We start from the raw sequence: 18,856 nt of genomic DNA, 5'->3' as shown, positions 1-18,856 counted from the left end.
TAACTCTACACATTGGTCAATTATTTCAATAGAAACAATAACCTCTTGAAAGTCTCAATTGAAGATGCAGCACATTTCCAAGTGTGACCTTCTAGACCCAAACTACATGCTGTATAAAAAGTGTTTTCTCACCTCACATTTACTTTCTTTGTAAAACACTTTAAAAGTGTAACCACTCGTTCACAATCCTTTTACAAGTGGGACCAGTTTCTCCCTATCTACTGTGACTAGACTCCTCATGATTTTGAAAACTCTCAAATCTCTCCTTGGCTTTGGCTTCTGTATATGAAGTGTGCTGTGGGGGAAGAAAGGGATGAAAGCTATTTTTTTCCGCTTCCCTCTTTTAACATAGGAAGCCGCAAGGAGGATTCGAAGAAGGGAAATACCAGCTTCATGGTATACAGCCTTGCCATGTTTGCTTCCTAACAGCCAAGATACGCAACGTTATGGATGATGAGATGGCATCAGTCAGCTTAATTGCCTCTCCTCCAACCTAGTTTACTGCATCTGGTGCTCCCAATGTGGTCTTCTCTACATCGGCGAGACCAAATGTAAACTCAGCACGTTTTGACAAACATCTCAGTCGGGCCTGCAGGAGCTGACCTGACCTCCTATTACCGCCCATTTTAATTCCCCTTCCCATTCCCTTTCAGACATGACCATCGTCGGCTTCCTCTATTTCCACAACAAACCAAACTGTCCAGAGTTCTCCAATTTCAAATAACCTCTCATCCCATTACCCAACTGCCTTTCCAGCCCTTCCCCTTCTCACTCCTCTGACTGACCTTTCCAGTTGCCAACCGAATTCATTCTTCCCATTGACCAACCACATTGTACCCTCTACCTGTGTTCACCTATCACTACCTCACCTCCTGATTCTGCCTGGCCTGCTGTGTTCTTCCAGTTCCCTGTTTGTCTACCTTGGATTCTAGCATCTGTAGTTTTTTTGTCCCAAATTGAATTCATTAGCAGTTTACTTCAGATTGTTTTAGAAGCTCTTTAGAATTTGAAAATATGTTGTGTATTTGATTCTAATCCACATCTTGATGCCAGTATTTATTCGCAGTTCATGGGATCCTATGGGATGCCAGGAAATGTGTTAACATTTAAACAATATTCTTAAGATTATGTTAATATATACAGGGATTGTTGGGGGTATGTCACTATTTACACTGGTTTCCTGGGAATGTGTCAATATTTACAGCAATCTGTTAGGATTGCATTGTTTACAGGGAATATCTAGATTTGTCATTATTACAAGGAGTCTCTGTAAATATAGACATATTCTCAGGAGGTTGCTAGGATTTTGCCTAGCCTGATAGGGATCTCTGCAAATGCTTCAATATTTACACAGAATCTCTAGGAGTGTCAATATTAACAGAGAATTCCAGTAAATTCAGAAGGTGTGAAGACATTGGTTAAATTGGAATGGGCAAATCTGTACTGAAAACAAAAAATGCTGGAGATCGCAGCAGGTCAGGCAGCCAGGATTACAAGTATCTCCAGGACATACAATGCCTCTTGGACTGCTGTTCCTTTCTTCCTTCAGTACTCTGCCCTCCCCAACCCCCACTATTACATAAATACTGTCCCCTTCACTCTTTATGTGAGCTCTGATGAAGAATCATACGACTCTAAACGTTTGCATGCTTTCTTTCCATGGATGCCACCTGACCTGCTGTGATCTCCAGTTTCTGTTTTTGTTAAAAGGTAATATGATAGATAAGCAGTGGTATTTATTTAAGACAATGTTTCAGAATGCTCCACAGAGATGTATTGAGAAAGAAGATGCTACAAGAAGGCTGCACTGTCTGTGAGAGACACAGCCTAAGGCTGCATTTTGGGTTTTGGAAAGTGCTGAGTCTCCTTCAGATTAACCTGAGGAGGGTAAGGTATCTCTTCTTACATGGGCATCAATACTGCTGTAATACAGTAGGAGCACAAATGGTTGCCACTAATAGGATGCTGCCATAAAGCCGAAAATATATTCTGCCTATTCCACAAATGACTAACATAGCATCTGGATTTCAGTACTGGTGTGACATAGGCCATACATCTCTCAAATTGACACATCATATCAAGCAGCATATTCCTCCAGCTGTTTATTACACCAAGGTACTGACTATGTCCAACCAGATTACACTTGCAAAACTCTCAACAGTGTCCAACATTGGATATAATTCTGAAATTGGGTAACATTTGCTAAACAATCCCAAAGTTTTCAAAAAGTAATTCTGAAAATTAATTTGGAGTAGTTAGTTGGGCTGACAGTGTGCAGTGTTTGTGTATACTAGATGCTACATACATTAATATACAAGACTGTATTCTCTGCAGACAGGAAGAACATAGTATAGTGCACCGATAATCGTATCTAACTATTCCATAAGTCATCACAAAATGTATACATGATAAAATTCCCACCAGGACTACCAAAAATCAAATTACCTGACTGCTACCCGGTACGAAAGCATGCCACAGATGCTTTCTTTCCTGTCAGAAAGAATAAGTATCTTTTGTAACATACAACTTTATAAAGAATTGTAAAATGTTTTTTAATTACTAAAATTTAAGCTATACCCTTTCAAAACCCAACATACACACGCAATCATTAGTAAGACAGACAAAGGATAAACTATGGGAAAAACAAAACACATAGGTAGAGTGGACAAAAATCTAAAGGTCAAAAATCCAGACCACAAGGTAGAAAATTCTTTTCCTCTTTTAGTCCTTTTTATTTTTGCATTGCTGAAATGATGGTTTCTGAATGGTGATGCTTGTCCTTCAATATGATAGTTTGGCAGGTGAACTTAGTTTATCTTTTATGAATTCTTTTAGGCTTGCTAAGGCTTTCTGTCTTTATCCCCACACCAAGAGAGAGAGGGATACTGTCTGTAAGCTCTGGATGTTTTTACTCTCTGTTGCTCTTGGAATTTACAGCTTTGAGGAGCCTGCAGTTCAATTTTCCAGTGGATTGTTATGGGGTAGATTTTCCTTAATTCAAAAGTTTCTTAGTGATTTCAGTTTTGACTTCTTTTTTTATCCTTCCAAAAATCTAGCATTGTACTGGACAGCTCAACAACATATAGCACTTGATTTTTAGCAAAACCTTTTTGTTTTTCGGTTAAAGGACTCAAGCTCCCATTCAGTTATAATTCTGAAAAAAATTGTGGTGTCTTACTATGCCTGTTTAAATCCAACAAAATAGGTGACAACCATTTTTTGATTTATTTTTCAGGGCAATTTCTTGACCAGTCAGTCAACCTGCCAGGTTTACAATTTAAACAAAGCTTAGCAATTAACTGTAAACTATCATTACCTGATGCATTCTCAATTGCATTGCCTCAACTAACCCAAATGCACTTGTCAAGCAGTCATAATTCTCCTTTCACATACTATAAATATTTTTACTTTGGTCATTCTTATAAATTGTTCTGCTGTGAGCAAAATGAAAAGTTTCAACAAAATCTATTTTAGCAATTGACAGTAATAGTTTGTAGAAGTAGTGAAGTGGAAGAGATTAGTTTAAATGATTATTTGTTGGTTAGAGAACAAGGCTGAAAAAATAATCAAGGAAAACAGAGATGTTTAAAATTTTCAACAGGTGTTTCATGTCTGTCCTCATAGAGGGCACAAAAAACATTCTCAGAATAGTAGAAAATGAGAAGCAGAAAGAAATCAAATCCATCACAATCACTAGGGAAAAGTACCAGAAAAAATAATGAAACAAAGTACTGACAAAGTACTTTGGATCAGATGGCTGCATCTGAGAGTCTTAAAGAAAGTGACTGCAGAGGATGGATTGCTTGTAATCTTCCAAAATCCCTGGATTATGGGAAAATCCCAGTAGTTTGGAAAACCTTAATGTAGCATCACTATTAACGAAGGCAGGGAAATAGAAAACAGGAAACTGAAGGTGAAACGGGTCAGAATGTTGTGGCTACAGCAAGAAATTCAGGACAATTGCGTTAGAGGTTGAGTGAAGCCTATCGTGATGTGGGGAGCAACTAGCTGTGTTTTCCAACAGTTTTTGATATCAAACAAAGTCTTGCTAGATCAATTAAGAGAATTATTGTTTGTCGTCAGCCAAATTAACTGGGAGATCTCACTTCATTAATATGAAGCTTTTATAACCTGCTGCAAATGGACTTGACACAGGGAAATCTTGACTTTGAAGTCTTGAGTGAAAAACCTGGTGACTCCAGGTTGCTGCTTGCTACATGGGTACTGACTGCACAGAACCCGACACTTGCCAGCCCATCTGCATCATCGTAGCACTTCTCCAATTCACTTATCGTATGGTTTTCCACTTTAAGCTGTACATTGGGGTGCACCAGCATTTGCATTGCAGTGTTGCTCCAAAAATACTTTATGCAGTGATCACCAGCTCCAACATGCCACTGTGAAAAACTGCAACAACCCCACCAGAAGATATTCACAGGATACGACTGATAGAGTACTCTTTGTCATCCAGTACTTCCCCTGAGTGGAGATACGATGCCATATTCTTTGCAGCCTCCAATATGTCATCAAAGATGATGAACATCTTGCCAAGATCTTCCCAATTCCTCCACTTCTCACCTTCAAACAACCACAAAATCTTAAAAGGACCATTGTTTGAAGCAAACTACCCAGCCTTCAAACAACACCAAACACAACACCACATAACCCTGCCGTGGTAACCTCTGCAAAACATATCAGATCATTGACTTGGATACTACTGTCTTGCATGGAAACACCACCCACCATGCTCACAGCAGATATTCATGTAATTTGACCAACAGGAGGTCATTGGACACATTGGTACCAACGATGTAGGAAGGGAAAAGAATGAGATTCTGAAGAGAGAATAAAGAACTTTAAGCACGAATTGAAAAAAGGAGGTCCTTGAGCTTCGTAATATCTGGATTACTCCCTCTGTGATGAGCTAGTGAGGATAGGAGTAGGAGGATAGAGCAGATGAATGTGTGGCTGAGGAGCTGGTGTATGGGAGAAGGATTCACATTTTTAGATCATTGGAATCTCTTCTGGGGTAGAAGTGTCTGTACAAGAAGGACGGATTGCACCTGAATTGGAAGCGGGCTAATATATTGGCAGGGAGATTTGCTAGAGCCGCTTGGAAGGGGGTGGGGTAGTTGGTGGTGGCTGGAAAATACTGAGGAAAGAGATCAAACTGAGACTGGGACAGTTCAGAAAAGAATCGAGTCAAACAGGGCAGGCAGGGACAAAGCAGAAAACAGGATAGGACTGATAAATTTACTGCATTTACTTCAATGCAAGAAGCCTAACAGGGAAGGCAGATTAACTCAGGGCATGGTTAGGAACATAGCACTGGGATATCATAACAATTACAGAAACATCGACAAGACTGGCAACTTAATGTTCCAGGATACAAAAGCTATAGGAATGATAGGGAGGCAAGAAAGGAGGGGGAGTGACGTTTTTGATATGGGATAGCATTACAGCTGTACTTAGGGAGGATATTCCTGGAAATACATCCAGGGAAGTTAGTTGGGTGGAACTGAGGAATAAGAAAGGGATGGTCACCTTACTGGGATTGTATTATAGACTCCCTAATAGTCAACGGGAAATTGAGAAACAAACTTGTAAGGAGATCTCAGTTATCTGTAAGAATACTAGGGTGGTTATGGGAAGGAATTTTAACTTTTCAAACATTAAACTGGGATGCAATAGTGTTAAGGGTTTAGATGGAGAGGAATTTGTTAAGTATGTATAAGAAAATTTTCAGATTCAGTATGTGGATGAACCTACTGGAGAAGATACAAAACCTGACCTACTCCCGGGAAATAAGGCAAGGCAGATGAATGAGGTGTCAGTCGGGGAGCACTTTGGGGCCAGCGACCATAATTCTATAGTTTTAAAATAGTGATTGAAAAGAATAGATCAAATCTAACAGTTGAAGTTCTAAGTTGGAGGAAGACTTATTTTGACGGTATTAGGCAGGAACTTTCAAAAGCTGATTGGGGGCAGATGTTTGCAAGTAAATGGATGGCTGGAAAATGGGAAGCCTTCAGAAATGAGATAACGAGAGTCCAGAGACAGTATATTCCTGTTAGGGTGAAAGGAAAGGCTGGTAAGTATAGGGAATGCTGGATGACTAAAGAAATTGAGGTTTGGTTAAGAAAAAGAAGGAAGCATATGTCAGGTATAGATAGGAGGGATCAAGTGAATCCTTAGAAGAGTATAAAGGCAGTAGGAGTATACTTAAGAGAAAAATCAGGAGACAAAAAGGGGACATGAGAAAGCTTTGGCAAATATGGTTAAAGAGAATCCAAAGAGTTTTTACGAATACATTAAGGACAAAAGCGTAATTAGGGAGTGAATAGGGCTCCTCAAAGAACAGCAAGGCAGCCTTTGTGTGGAGCTGCAGGAGATGGAGGAGATCCTAAACAAGTATTTTCCCTCGGTGTTTACTGTGGTGAAGGGCATGGAAGATATAGAATGTGGGGAAATAGATAGTGACATCTTGAAAAATGTCCATATTACAGAGGAGGAGGTGCTGGATGTCTTGAAGCGCATATAGGTGGATAAATCCACTAGACCTGATCAGGTGTGCCCTAGAACTCTGTGGGAACCTGTGGGCTTCTTGCTGAAGTATTTGTATCATCAGTAGTCACAGATGAGGTGACAGAAGACTGGAGGTTGACTAACATGGTACCATTATTTAAGAAAGGTGGTAAGGATGAGCCAGGGAACTATAAACCAGTGAGCCTGACATCGGTGGTGGGTAAATTGTTGGAGGGAATCCTAAGGGACAGGATTTACACATATTTGGAAAGGCAAGGACTGATTAGGAATTGTCAACATTGCTTTGTGCATTGGAAATCATGTCTCGTGAACTTGATTGAGTTTTTTGAAGAAGTAACAAAGAAGATTGACGAGGGCAGAGCAATAGATGTGATCTATTCAGCAAGGCTTTTGAGAAGGCTCCCCTTGGGGGAGTGGTTACCAAGGTTAGATCTCATGGAATACAGGAAGAACTCACCATTTGGACACTGGCTCGAAGCTAGAAGATAGAGGGTGATGGTGGAGGGTTTTTCAGACTGGAGGCCTGTAACCAGTAAAGTGCCACAAGGATCTGTGCTGGGTCCTCTACTTTTCATCATTTATATAAATGATTTGGATGTGAGCATAAGCGGTATAGTTAGTGAGATTGTAGATGACACTAAAATTGAAGGTGTAGTGGACAACGAAGAAGGTTACCTCAGAGTACAGTGGGATCTTGATCAGATGCGCCAGTGGGCTGAGGAATAACAAGGTCATGCAGACCCTACAACAATAGATGAATGGACACTACGCAACTATCACCATACATGAATGTTTGTTCCCAGTTGGGGAACACTTCAGTCAAGGACATTCAGCATCTGATCTTCAGGTAAGTGTCCTACAGGGTGGACTTTGAGATACACAACAATGCAAAGTGGCTGAGCAAAGACTGATACCCAAGTTCCATACCCATGAAGACTGCCTGAACAGTGATCTTGGGTTCATGTCATGAACAGGTCACCCCACCACACTTTTGTATCTGTAAAACCTTCCTTGCTTTCACACTGTCTCACATGCATACATACACAAACTATCACACAAACACACTGAAAGTTGGAGAGCCCACCACCTGTTTGGATCTTCTCCTGTATTTAGTGAAAGGGAGTTATTGAAGGGGCTGGCACAGCTGTAAGTATTGGGGTGGGTGGGGGTGGTGGGGTGCGTAGAGGTTGTGGGGTGGCAAGTGATGACTTGTACAAATTAATAGGCTGTGCAAAGACCATGGGGTGAGGGGGTAGGTGGTTTGGGGCAGGTGAGACTGAGGTTAGAGACAATGTTTAATGCAATAGGGAGAGTGATAGAGCCTCAGTGGGAGGTGGCTGCAGTAGCAAAGAATTAGTATGAGGAATCAGAGAGCAGATGGTGGCACTTTCTGTGGTGGATAGACTCAGCTGTATCAGCTGAAGTTTAGAGGATGAAAGAGCAATTTGAAACAAAATTGTGAAAGATCTAGATGGTAGATTTAGAGAGGATGTTTCCTCTTATAAGATTGTCTGGAACAAATGTGTCCCATTTTAAAACAAATCAGGCAAAATCCTTTCTCTCAGGATCATGAGTCTGTGGAACTCTTTTCCTGAAAAGGTGATGGAAACTATGTCCTTGAATATTTTTAAGATAGGTGTGGATAGATTTTTGTTAAGCAAGGAGTTAAAAGGTAATCAGGGATAGGCAGGAATATGGATTTGAGGTTACAATAGTATCATCTGTGATGACAGCAGGTTTGAAGAACTGAATGGCTGACTCCTTCTGATTCACACATTCATATGCACAAGATAATTCATGAAGTTGGAGTGTTTTTTTATTAATTCATGGGAATGTGCTGTTGGCTAGGCCAGCATTTATTGCTCATTCCTAATTGCCCCCAAGGAGGTGGTGCTGAGCTGCCTTCTTGAACTATTGTGGTCGTTATGGGATTTGTACACCGACATCACTGTTAGGAAGAGAGTTGTGGGATTTTGAGCCAGTGATATAGTTACATGATAGGATGGAGTGAGGCTTAGAGGGGAACTTGCAGTTGGTATTCTCATGCATCTGTTGCCCTTTTACCTTTAGCTGGTAGGTCACAGGATGACACTAGAATGGATAGAGAATTGGCTAACAGGAAACAGATTCAGAATAAATGAGTCATTTTTAGGTTGGCTAACTAACTGGTGGATTGCCACCAGGATCAGAATTGGATGAAGGCGCAGACTTCATGACCCCTGATGAAGGGCTTATGCCTGATACCTCAATTCTCCTGCTCCTTAGATGCTGCCTGATCTGCTGTGCTTTTCCAATACCACATTGTCAATACTGAAGGCAAAGACTACTGTAACCAGATCTGTTGGTGATACAAACCTAGAAAGGAGATCAAGTTGTGAAGAGTGTACAAACAATCTGAAAGGTATATAAACCGATCAGGTGATTGTGTTAAACTATTGGCAGATGGTATATAATGTGGTAAAATGTAAGATTGTTCACTTTGAAGGGAAGATTTACAAAGCAAAATGTTAATTAAATGTAAAGGGAATAGAATGCTAAAACAACAGGATTTTGATATCTTTGTACCCAAATCACAAAACACTAACAAGTATGCTGAGTACTTAGAAGGCAAATGGTAAGCTGACATTATTACAATGGGAATGGAATATGCTGTGTGGGCAATTAGTGAGTCTGCATTTGAATTCCTTACTTCAGGTCAGTTTTACTTGTACTTGTTCAGAAAAGGTTCACTAGACTGATTCCTGGGATGATGGGGTTATTGTATGAGGAAAGAGCTTTCACTCATTGGAATTCTGTAAAACTGGAGATGATCTTATTGAAACATACACCATTCCAAGATGTTTGGCAGGGTAGATGCTGAGAAGATGTTTCAACTTGTGGATTATGAAGGATTTGAAGGATGGTCCCTATTCAAGTCTGTCATTTAAGGTGACAATGAGGAAGAATGACTTGTTCTCAGAGACTCATTTGTCTTTGAAATTCCCTTCAAAGGAGAGAAGTGAAAGCTGAGTCATTGAATGTATGTCAGATAAGATCTTGATGGACAAGAGCATGAAGGGTTAAGGGGAAATACAGGAATGTGGATTTGAGATGACAATCAGGTAGGTCTTGATCTTGTTCAATAGCGGTGCAGGTTTAATTGGCTACTTGGCCTACTCCTGTTCCTCTCTCTTATGGCCATATTTGTCAATATTTACTAGTTTCTTGGGAATATGTCAATATTTAAAGGGGTCCCCTTGGAATGTGTTAATATTAACAGGAGTCCTTTGGGAATATGCTAATATTTAAAAGGGACTACACAAACTGTCAGTAGTTATAGGGCATCCTCGGTGTCTCAATATTGACAAGGCATCCTCGGGAATATTAATATTTAAAGGAAGTTCCTGATTATGTGTCAATATTTACAGGGTATTCCCGGAAAAGTGTCAACATTTGCAGGGGGTCTAGGGATTCTGTCAATATTTGCAGGGTATCCCTGGCAGTGTGCCAGTATTTACAGGACTTCCTTGGTATATGTCACTACTTGCAGGGGGGCGCTGGCATTCGAGGATTTAAAGGTGATCTTTGCGAATATCAATTTGCGCTTGGAACCTTGATTAACATCAATTATCTCACCGAAAACGGATCAGAGTTAGAGTCACACAACGGAAAAGACATGCAACACTGTTCAGTACCGTTCACACAGGACTCTCCAGGAGGATGTGAACAAATAAAAACCCTGGTGGAAATCCGCTGAAACTCGCAGAAAGAGCTTCCTGACGTCAGCCTGAGCAGCCGATCTTTTTCTGAACTTCCTCATCGTTAACACTTCCTGTACTCGAGCTGTTGCTTGTTAATTACTTGACATAAACCAACGAAAGCAGAGACAGAAGAAAACTGAAGTATGTAGATTTATCCTCTTGCTTTTGCGAAATTATGTGGGATGAATAGGTAGTTGTTTCTGAGACAAGAGAGATTGGTTTGGGATTTAAGCGCTGGAAGCAGCTGAAATTAGCAAACACTTATGTTCCGATTTTGCAACAAGCGATCGCATTTTGCCTTTTCATTCTGACAGTGCAGCTCAAGTGGAGATTTTTTTTTAAACTGGATCCTTGGTTCAGTGACCGAGATTGGTTCTGGGTGGTGCGACATTTCGGGGGAGGTGTTGTGTGTATTATGTATAATTCATGTCCGGCTGTGTTCTGTGCGGGATGTTGGTAAAGGCGGGTTACTTCCGTGCTGGTTACATTAATATCACATGTGAATCGAGGCATGAACCGGACGCAACACCCTTTCTAAATGTTACAGTGCCCCACTTCCCAATATCTCAGGGGAGCCAAGCATGGCTGTAGTTATAAGACTCACTTTCACATTTTGCTTATGTGTGTGTGTGAGTGAAATGTGTTGTATGCATTGTACAATCGCCTGTATCCTTTTATATTTTGGTCACCTTTTACCTTACTCCGTTTCCCTCTCCCTCGTCCCCCTCGCCCCTGCCTTTTTTCCACGGTTCCGTCACCATCTCTCTTTCCCACTTTGATGTTGTCCCTCATCCTCACTTCTCCCCCCCCTTTCTGATGTAGTCTCCTATAAAACTCACCACTTCCCCCATTGCTTTCCTTGAACTTGAGGTGGGGAGGCAGTCGAACTGATCAGATTTATGCTGCAACTCCCAGTTGAGTTAGTCTGGATGTTGGGGATTAGAATGAGTTTATGCAGAAATCACTTCAAAAGCTCTATATCTGCATCATGTGAGAAGTATCTACTTGCCCTGAAGCACTCACTGCATTTCTTTAAATAAAATTTGTTCAAACAAAACCTGCCCCATCTTGTTCTTTGCACAAGTCATTTTTTAAGAGCAGCCCAACCCCTTGAACAAAACTGATGCACAGATATAGTGTTTGAATTCATGGAGTTATACAGCACAAGAACACCCTTTGATCTAAGATTGGATTAGATTAGATTCCCTACAGTGTGGAAACAGGCCATTTGGCCCAACAAGTCCACACCGACCCTCAGAAGAGTATACCACACATACCCATTCTCTTACATTTATCCCTGACTAATGCACCTAACACTGTCTTGCTCACTAATGGTGACATTGCGGACAAGGTGGCAGAAGGGTGGCACGGTGTTTCAGTGGTTAGCACTGCTGCCTCACAGCACCAGGATGCCAGGTTTGATTCCAGCCTCGGGTGACTGCCTCTTGGAGTTTGCACGTTCTCCTCGTGTCTGCATGGGTTTCCTCCGTGTGCTCCGGTTTCCTCCCACAGTCCAAAGTTGTGCAGTTCAGGTTATTTGGCCATGCTAAATTACCCATAGAGTTAGGTGCATTAATTCGAGGGAAATGGGTCTGGGTGGGTTACTCTTCGGAGGGTCGGTGTGAAGTTGTTGGGCCGAAAGGCCTGTTTCCACACTGTAGGGAATCTAATCTAAAAAAAGGTTCAAAGTCATTGCGCAATCTGGAAATATTGCAGGAGGCATAATTAGCAGTAATAGCTTGTGAATCCCAGTATAACTGTGTTTGTTTATAATATAAATGTAATGTGACAGGCCCACTGTATTGGAATGGAAAGTCAGCACTTTATCCATGCGGTAATCAGAAGCAGAGTTTTTGTTTTGTTCAAGTAGGGGAGTATTGACAACTCTGGTAATTATAGACCTGTGAGCCTTATTTCAGTTGTTGGAACTTGTTGGAGAGGGTTACAAGATAGAGGATTTATAATCATCTAGAAAGGAATAAGTTGATTAGGGATAGTCAACATGGTTTTGTGAAGGGTAGGTCGTGCCTCACAAACCTTATTGAATTCATTGAGAATGTGACCAAACAGGTGGATGAGAGTAAAGCCATTGATGTGGTGTATATGGATTTCAGTGAGGCATGTGATAAAGGTTCCCCATAGTAGGCTATTGCATAAAATATGAAGGCATTGGATTGAGGATGATTTAGCGGTTTGGTTCAGAAATTGGCTAGCTGAAAGAAGGTAGAGGGTTGATGGGAAGTGTTCATCCTGGAGTTCAGTCACAAGTGGTGTTCTGTTTTGGGGCCACTGCTGTTTGTCATTTATATAAATGTCCTGGATGAGGGTATAGAGGGTAGGTTAATACATTTGCAGATGACACTAAGATTGGTAGAATTGTGGATAGTGACAAAGGATGTTGTAGGTTACAGAGGGTCATAGATAAGCTGCAGGGCTGGGCTGAGAGGTGGCAAATGGAGTTTAATGCAGAAAACTATGAGGTGATTCACTTTGGAAGGAGTAACAGGAATGCAGAGTACTGGGCTAATGGTAAGATACTTGGCAGTGGAGATGGGCAGAGAGGTCTCGGTGTCCAGGTACATAGATCCTAAAAAGTTGCCACCCATGTTAATAGGGTTATTCAGAATGTATACAGTGTGTTAGCTTTTATTGGTAGAGGGATTGAGTTTTGGAACTATGAGGTCATGTTGCAGCTGTACAAAACTCTGGTGTGGCCGCACTTGGAGTATTGCGTACAGTACTGGTCACTGCATTATAGGAAGAATGTGGAAGCTTTGGAGAGGATTCAGAAGAGATTTACCAGGATGTTGCCTGGTATGGAGGGAAGGTCTTTCGAGGAAAGGCTGAGGGACATGGGGCTGTGTTTGTTAGAGAGAAGAAGGATGAGAGGTGACTTGATTGAGATATGTAAGATAATTAGAAGGTTAGAGAGATTGGACAGTGAGAACCTTTCTCTTTGGATGGTAATGGTTAGCACAAGGGGACATAGCTTTAAATTGAGAGGTGATAGATATAGGACAGATATCAGAGGTAGTTTCTTTACACAGAGAATATTAAGGACATTTAAGTGGTCATTGGATAAACATATGGATGATAATGGAATAGTGTAGGTTAGATGGGCTTTAGATTGATTTCACAGGTCAGCGCAACGTCGAAGGCCAAAGGGCCTATACTGCGCTGTAATGTTCTATGTTGTATGTCTGCGCCGACCAGATATCCTAAACTGATCTGGTCCTATTTGGCCCATATTCCTCTAAACCCTTCCTATTTCTACACCCATTCAGCTGCCTTTCAAATATAATTTTACCTGCCTCCACCTCCTGTAGCAACTAGTTCCATAGATGCACCAACCTCTGTGTGAAAGAGTTGCCCCTCAGGTCCTTTTCAAATCTTTCCCCTCTCACCTTAAACCTATGCTGTCTAGATTTGGACCCTCCTACCTGGGAAGGACCTTGGCTATTCACCATATCCATGCCCCTCATGATTTTATAAACCTCTGTAAGGTCACCCCCTCAGCCTGTGACACTCCAGGGAAGAAAGCCCCAGTCTGTTCAGCCTCTCCCTGCAGCTCAAACCCTCCAACCCTGGCAACATCCTCGTAAATCTTTTTCGAAACCTTTCAAGTTTAACAACGTCGTTTCTATAGTGGGGAGATCAGAAATGAAAGCAATATTTGAAAAGTTCTGTACAGCCTCAACATGATGTCCGAACTCCTAGACTCAATGCACTGACCAATAAAGGGCTAGGCCAACTAAGAATCTTCATTACCCATCACTAGCCTCCTCTACTAAAATCATTATCAATATTTGTCAAGAATAAAATGAAATTTTGCATCTCCAGTTGTCCATTACTGACTTGCCACATTGCAGATAGCTAGGCGGAATCATCGGAATGACTGATCACTGTGTCTGGAGTGAAATTTGGGAATGCTGTACAACATAGCGGTTGTGGGATCATTGGATAAGTATCAATGATCGAATTTCCCCTTCCCCCACCACAATAACTGGATATTAAACCTCACAACACTTAGTACTTAGACCTGGGACTTAGAAAGTTAGTGTTGACTGTCCGGATGATGGGCATGATTTTGAAGACGAGTCTTATCCTTGTCTGACATTCACTAGCACATATTGCGTAGGAGACAATTGGCTAAGCATCAGAGACAAGATAAATTGAGCCTGTTCATAGTGTCACTTTTTCTTGTACACCACCACCCAGGAAGATGTCCGATTACTGTAGATCCTATTACTATGCTAGCATACCCAATTATAAATCAGACTTCAAGATCAGAATAAAACACAGAACTGCGGATGCTGGAGATTCTGAAACAAACAAACAACAGATATTGCTGGAGAGACTCAGCAGGTTCTGGCAACACCTGTGAAGAGAAAACAGAATTAACGTTTTGAGTCCAGTGACCCTTCTCCAGAACTCAGTTCAAGATTGGAAGCTTTTCTGCAATCTTGAGCAGGAGCTATGTTTTCTTATCGTGCCAGATAATATTTTAAAATAAAAATAACCTCAGAGACTTTGTATTCTGCGGCATTTTTGTCAAACAGATAAGGAACCCTTTATTGCATAGAATTGCTTAGAATTTACATCTCAGAAACAGGCAATCTGTCCCAAATGTCTGTTTGCTGACTTTTCATTATGTGATAAATGTCAACTAACCTTGCTGAAGATTTAATGCCTGTTGGACTGAAGAACCGTATTATTCCTCTTACTTAATATTGAAATTCACTACCTGTTTCAAGGACTAAAGGTCACAATTTTACTCTGTTAGTACAAGTCATCCACTTTATTGAATATCTTAGTCAATTTCCACACCTTGTGTTAGGCAAGACCATTGCTGAGCAAGAACATTCTGTAAAACGTTTCGAGTTCTCCTGAACTTGCAGTCATTGACTACATTTAAGAGAGAATCATAGAACCTTACTGTGTGAATTCTATGATCCTCTCTTGAATACAGAGAAAGAGATAAGTTCTTGATTAGTAAGAAGATCAAAGATTAAGGGGAAACAGCAGGAAAATAAGGTTGAGAAACATATCAGGAGTTCATATCAAATGGTGGGTCAGATTGAAGGGGCTGAATGGCCTAATTCTGTTTCCTATCTTTTGATCTTATGAGGCCTTGTTCAATGTCTCATGTGAAAGGCAGCATCTTTGAAATTTTAACACTCCCTTCAGAGTGTCAGCCTAAAGTAAGTGCCTATCTCCATTGGAGCATGAACCAAAAGTCATCTGGTACAGAAGTGAATCTTAAACTAACATTGGATCCATAACATTTTGTTTTCATTTTAATCTTACTTGTGTGTTCGGTGGCTCAGTGGTTAGCACTGCTGCCTCACAGCACCAGAGACCCGGGTTCAATTCCCGCCTCAGGCGACTGTCTGGGTGGAGTTTGCACATTCTCCCCGTGTCTGTGTGGGTTTCCTCCGGGTGCTCCAGTTTCCTCCCACAGTCCAAAAATGTGCAGGTTAGGTGAATTGGCCATGCTAAATTGTCCGGAGTGTTAGGTGAAGGGGTAAATATTGGGGAATGGGACTGGGTGGGTTGTGCTTCGGCGCGTCGGTGTGGACTTGTTGAGCTGAAAGGCCTGTTTCCACACTAAGTAATCTAATCTAGTGTGATTGGGTACTGCTGAATTTGAATGCTGGCAGAAACAGAGCTTTCTCCCACTCTACATAAGCTTGCAAATGTTATGCTATTGTTAGTCTCATCCTCAGTAACTTCTATAGGGAATTATTTCCATTTGTACAATCCTTCCAGAATCACACAGCATGAAAATAAGTGGTTTGCTTATGCTGACTCTTTGAAAGAGCAATACAACTCCGTGCAATTTTCCTCAGACCCCTTCAAATTCTTCCTTTTCAACTGAGGACCCAATTCTTAACAAATCACTGCACTTAGAACAAAACTCATCTTGTCAAGAATGTTAAACTATGTGCTCTGGTTCGCTTGCCAGAAGAAACAGTTTCTGTCAGAACACCTCAGAATGTTCAACTCCTCTATCAGTGTCTTCTTAACTTTGTTCTAAGACCTGTACAAATCCATAGGATAATTCAGATTAATTGGTGTAAAACCATTAAGAATAGTCTTTAACATATTGACAAGGATGATTAACTCCTTTCAGGTGAGAATGAATACTGAACATGAGATCGATCTTCTAATCGAAGAGATTCGTCGTCTTGGATCTTCAGGTTAGTGAACTTTGGAGGCTTCTAACTCCTAACAAAGCCATAAAACATCATTTTGATCTTTCTTTTTAATTATTTGTCTTTGACCTAACCACATGATTCTGCCTAGGATAAGAACAGAAAGCATTGGCCATTGTAGACATCTAATATAAATAGATAGCAGGCATGATCATCTTAGGTTTCTTCTTTGGTGGGATGTGGTACAGTAAGGAGGCTTATTAGGATTCTGCCAAAGGAAATGAGATTAAAGTGAATTGTTTGAATGGGCCAACTGGCCTTCACCTGCTCCAAGTATAACAGTATAGTCTTCCACAAAAAGGTGTTGAGGCTGGATGGTCAATTGAAAATGTTGAAACTGAACAGATTTTTGTTAGGCAAGAGTATTAAAGGCAAGGAACCAAGGCATGTAGATGGAGCGAAGTACGGATCAGCTGTGATCTAGATTAGATTAGATTACTTACAGTGTGGAAACAGGCCCTTCGGCCCAACAAGTCCACACCGACCCACAACCCACCCATACCCCTACATTTACCTCTTACCTAACACTACGGGCAATTTAGCATGGCCAATTCACCTGACCCGCACATCTTTGAACTGTGGGAGGAAACCGGAGCACCCGGAGGAAACCCACGCAGACACGGGGAGAACGTGCAAACTCCATACAGTCAGTCGCCTGAGTTGGGAATTGAACCCGGGTCTCAGGCGCTGTGAGACAGCAGTGCTAACCACTGTGCCACCGTGCCACCCACAAATTTAATGACAGAACAGAAGGAGATGAATGGCCTCCTTCTGGTTCTGAGATGTGAAGTTCTTGGTAGGGCTGCATAGGATGAATTCTGTCTTGCTAACATCAAACTGTGAAAGCACTGTGATACAGATCTATAGATGGGACCGTGAAGTGTGGACCTCCTGACGTTCTGCTATCCTTGTATTATGTCCAGGTGCAGATGGAAAAATTAGGGTGAAATTTGGAGTGCTGTTCTCCGATGATAAATGCGCCAATCTTTTTGAGGCCCTGGTTGGCACCCTCAGAGCCGCAAAAAAGAAGAAGAAGGTCAACTTCGCTGGAGAACTACTGCTTCAAGGAGTTCATGACGATGTTGACATTATCTTAGAGACGGATTGAAGATGGGTTGACTCCAGATTGCACCTGCAGCACTAGCAACATCCAAAATCTCTGGGATGGGTTTGTAACCAGGACTAAACTTGAATGTGCTTTGAAACCACATTTTTTGACATTTAATTTATAATACTGTTGAGATCTTGGATTTCTAATTTGTGTATTTTAGTTGAGTGGCTTTGGAATCCACAGCAATAAAATGATATTTGTCTGCCAGTTGGATACATTTTTTAAATGGTACTTTAAGAAATAAAATCTCTTTTGCAACCCTGCAGTGAAACATTACCTCACTTCATAGACATGTATAAGACATACAACACAGGAAACACCTTTTGACCCATCCAATCAATGTCAGCATTAATCCTACAGATGAGCAGATATTCCTAGTTATATTTACTGTCCCTGATCCCTTACCCTTCTCTATCCATTCTCCTTCATACACCTATCCAATCAAGCCTTTAATGTTAACATAGTGACTGAGGCAAAAGGTTTTAGGCCAATTCTACAACTGTCTGACTCAAGGAATGTCTTCTGTCCTCCTTTTTTTCTGAAGCCCTGACATTCCACCAACAAAGAGTGAAGTCTTCCTTCTGGAAACTTTGAAAGGCATTGGATGAGTATTGGGTGAAAGATGTGGGACGAAGGACAGGGGATGGGAAAAGGGTGTGAGAGATGGGGATAGAGGATGGGACTAGGGTATAAAACGATGGCATGGGGGATGGGAGGTAGGTATAGGAGAAGGAATGGGCAAGGGAGGAGGGTGTGGGAGATAGAGACAGGGATGGGAGGAGGAAGTGAAAGGAGGAATGATGGTGGGACGAGAGACTGGGTGAGGCATGTGTGGGAGATGGGGACAGGGGGCAGGAAGAATATGTAGGAGATGGGGACGGGGGCAAAAGGAATGAGTGGGAGATGGGGACGGGGGCAGGAGGAATGTGTGGGAGATGGGGACGGGGGCAGGAAGAATGTGTGGGAGATGGGGACGGGGGCAGGAGGAATGTGTGGGAGATGGGGAGAGGGGGCAGGAAGAATGTGTGGGAGATGGGGCAGGGGATGGGAGGAACGTGTGGGAGATGGGGTAGGGGATGGGAGGAACGTGTGGGAGATGGGGACAGGGAGCGAGAGGAATGTGTGGGAGGTGGGGACAGTGGGCAAGAGGAATGTGTGGGAGAGGGGATAGGAGGAATGTATGGGAAATGGGGCAGGGGATGGGAAGAACGTGTGGGAGATGGGGATAGGGGGCGGGAGGAATG

General features: G+C 41.8%; 1 protein-coding gene across 2 annotated transcripts in view; it reads left to right on the top strand.

Moving 5' to 3' along the window:
- Window positions 1-17,819, top strand: part of abracl (ABRA C-terminal like) — a 54,346-nt gene extending 36,527 nt beyond the window's left edge. Inside the window, exons 1-3 of one of the 2 annotated variants that reach the window (XM_060831238.1) lie at window positions 10,246-10,427; window positions 16,420-16,486; window positions 17,425-17,819. In XM_060831238.1, coding sequence (XP_060687221.1) covers window positions 16,426-16,486; window positions 17,425-17,609 — 246 coding nt within the window. In that variant the 5' untranslated portion in view covers window positions 10,246-10,427; window positions 16,420-16,425 and the 3' untranslated portion in view covers window positions 17,610-17,819. Of the gene's footprint in view, window positions 1-10,245; window positions 10,428-16,419; window positions 16,487-17,424 lie in introns of those variants that run through there. The other variant, XM_060831239.1, reaches the window with a different exon arrangement.
- The last annotated feature ends 1,037 nt before the right edge of the window (window positions 17,820-18,856 follow it).

This window comes from Hemiscyllium ocellatum, chromosome 10, assembly GCF_020745735.1.
Source record: "Hemiscyllium ocellatum isolate sHemOce1 chromosome 10, sHemOce1.pat.X.cur, whole genome shotgun sequence".
NCBI classification, from domain to species: Eukaryota; Metazoa; Chordata; class Chondrichthyes; order Orectolobiformes; family Hemiscylliidae; genus Hemiscyllium; species Hemiscyllium ocellatum.
The sequence above is the reverse complement of the archived record's forward strand: the minus strand, read 5'-3'. Positions and strand labels throughout refer to the sequence as shown.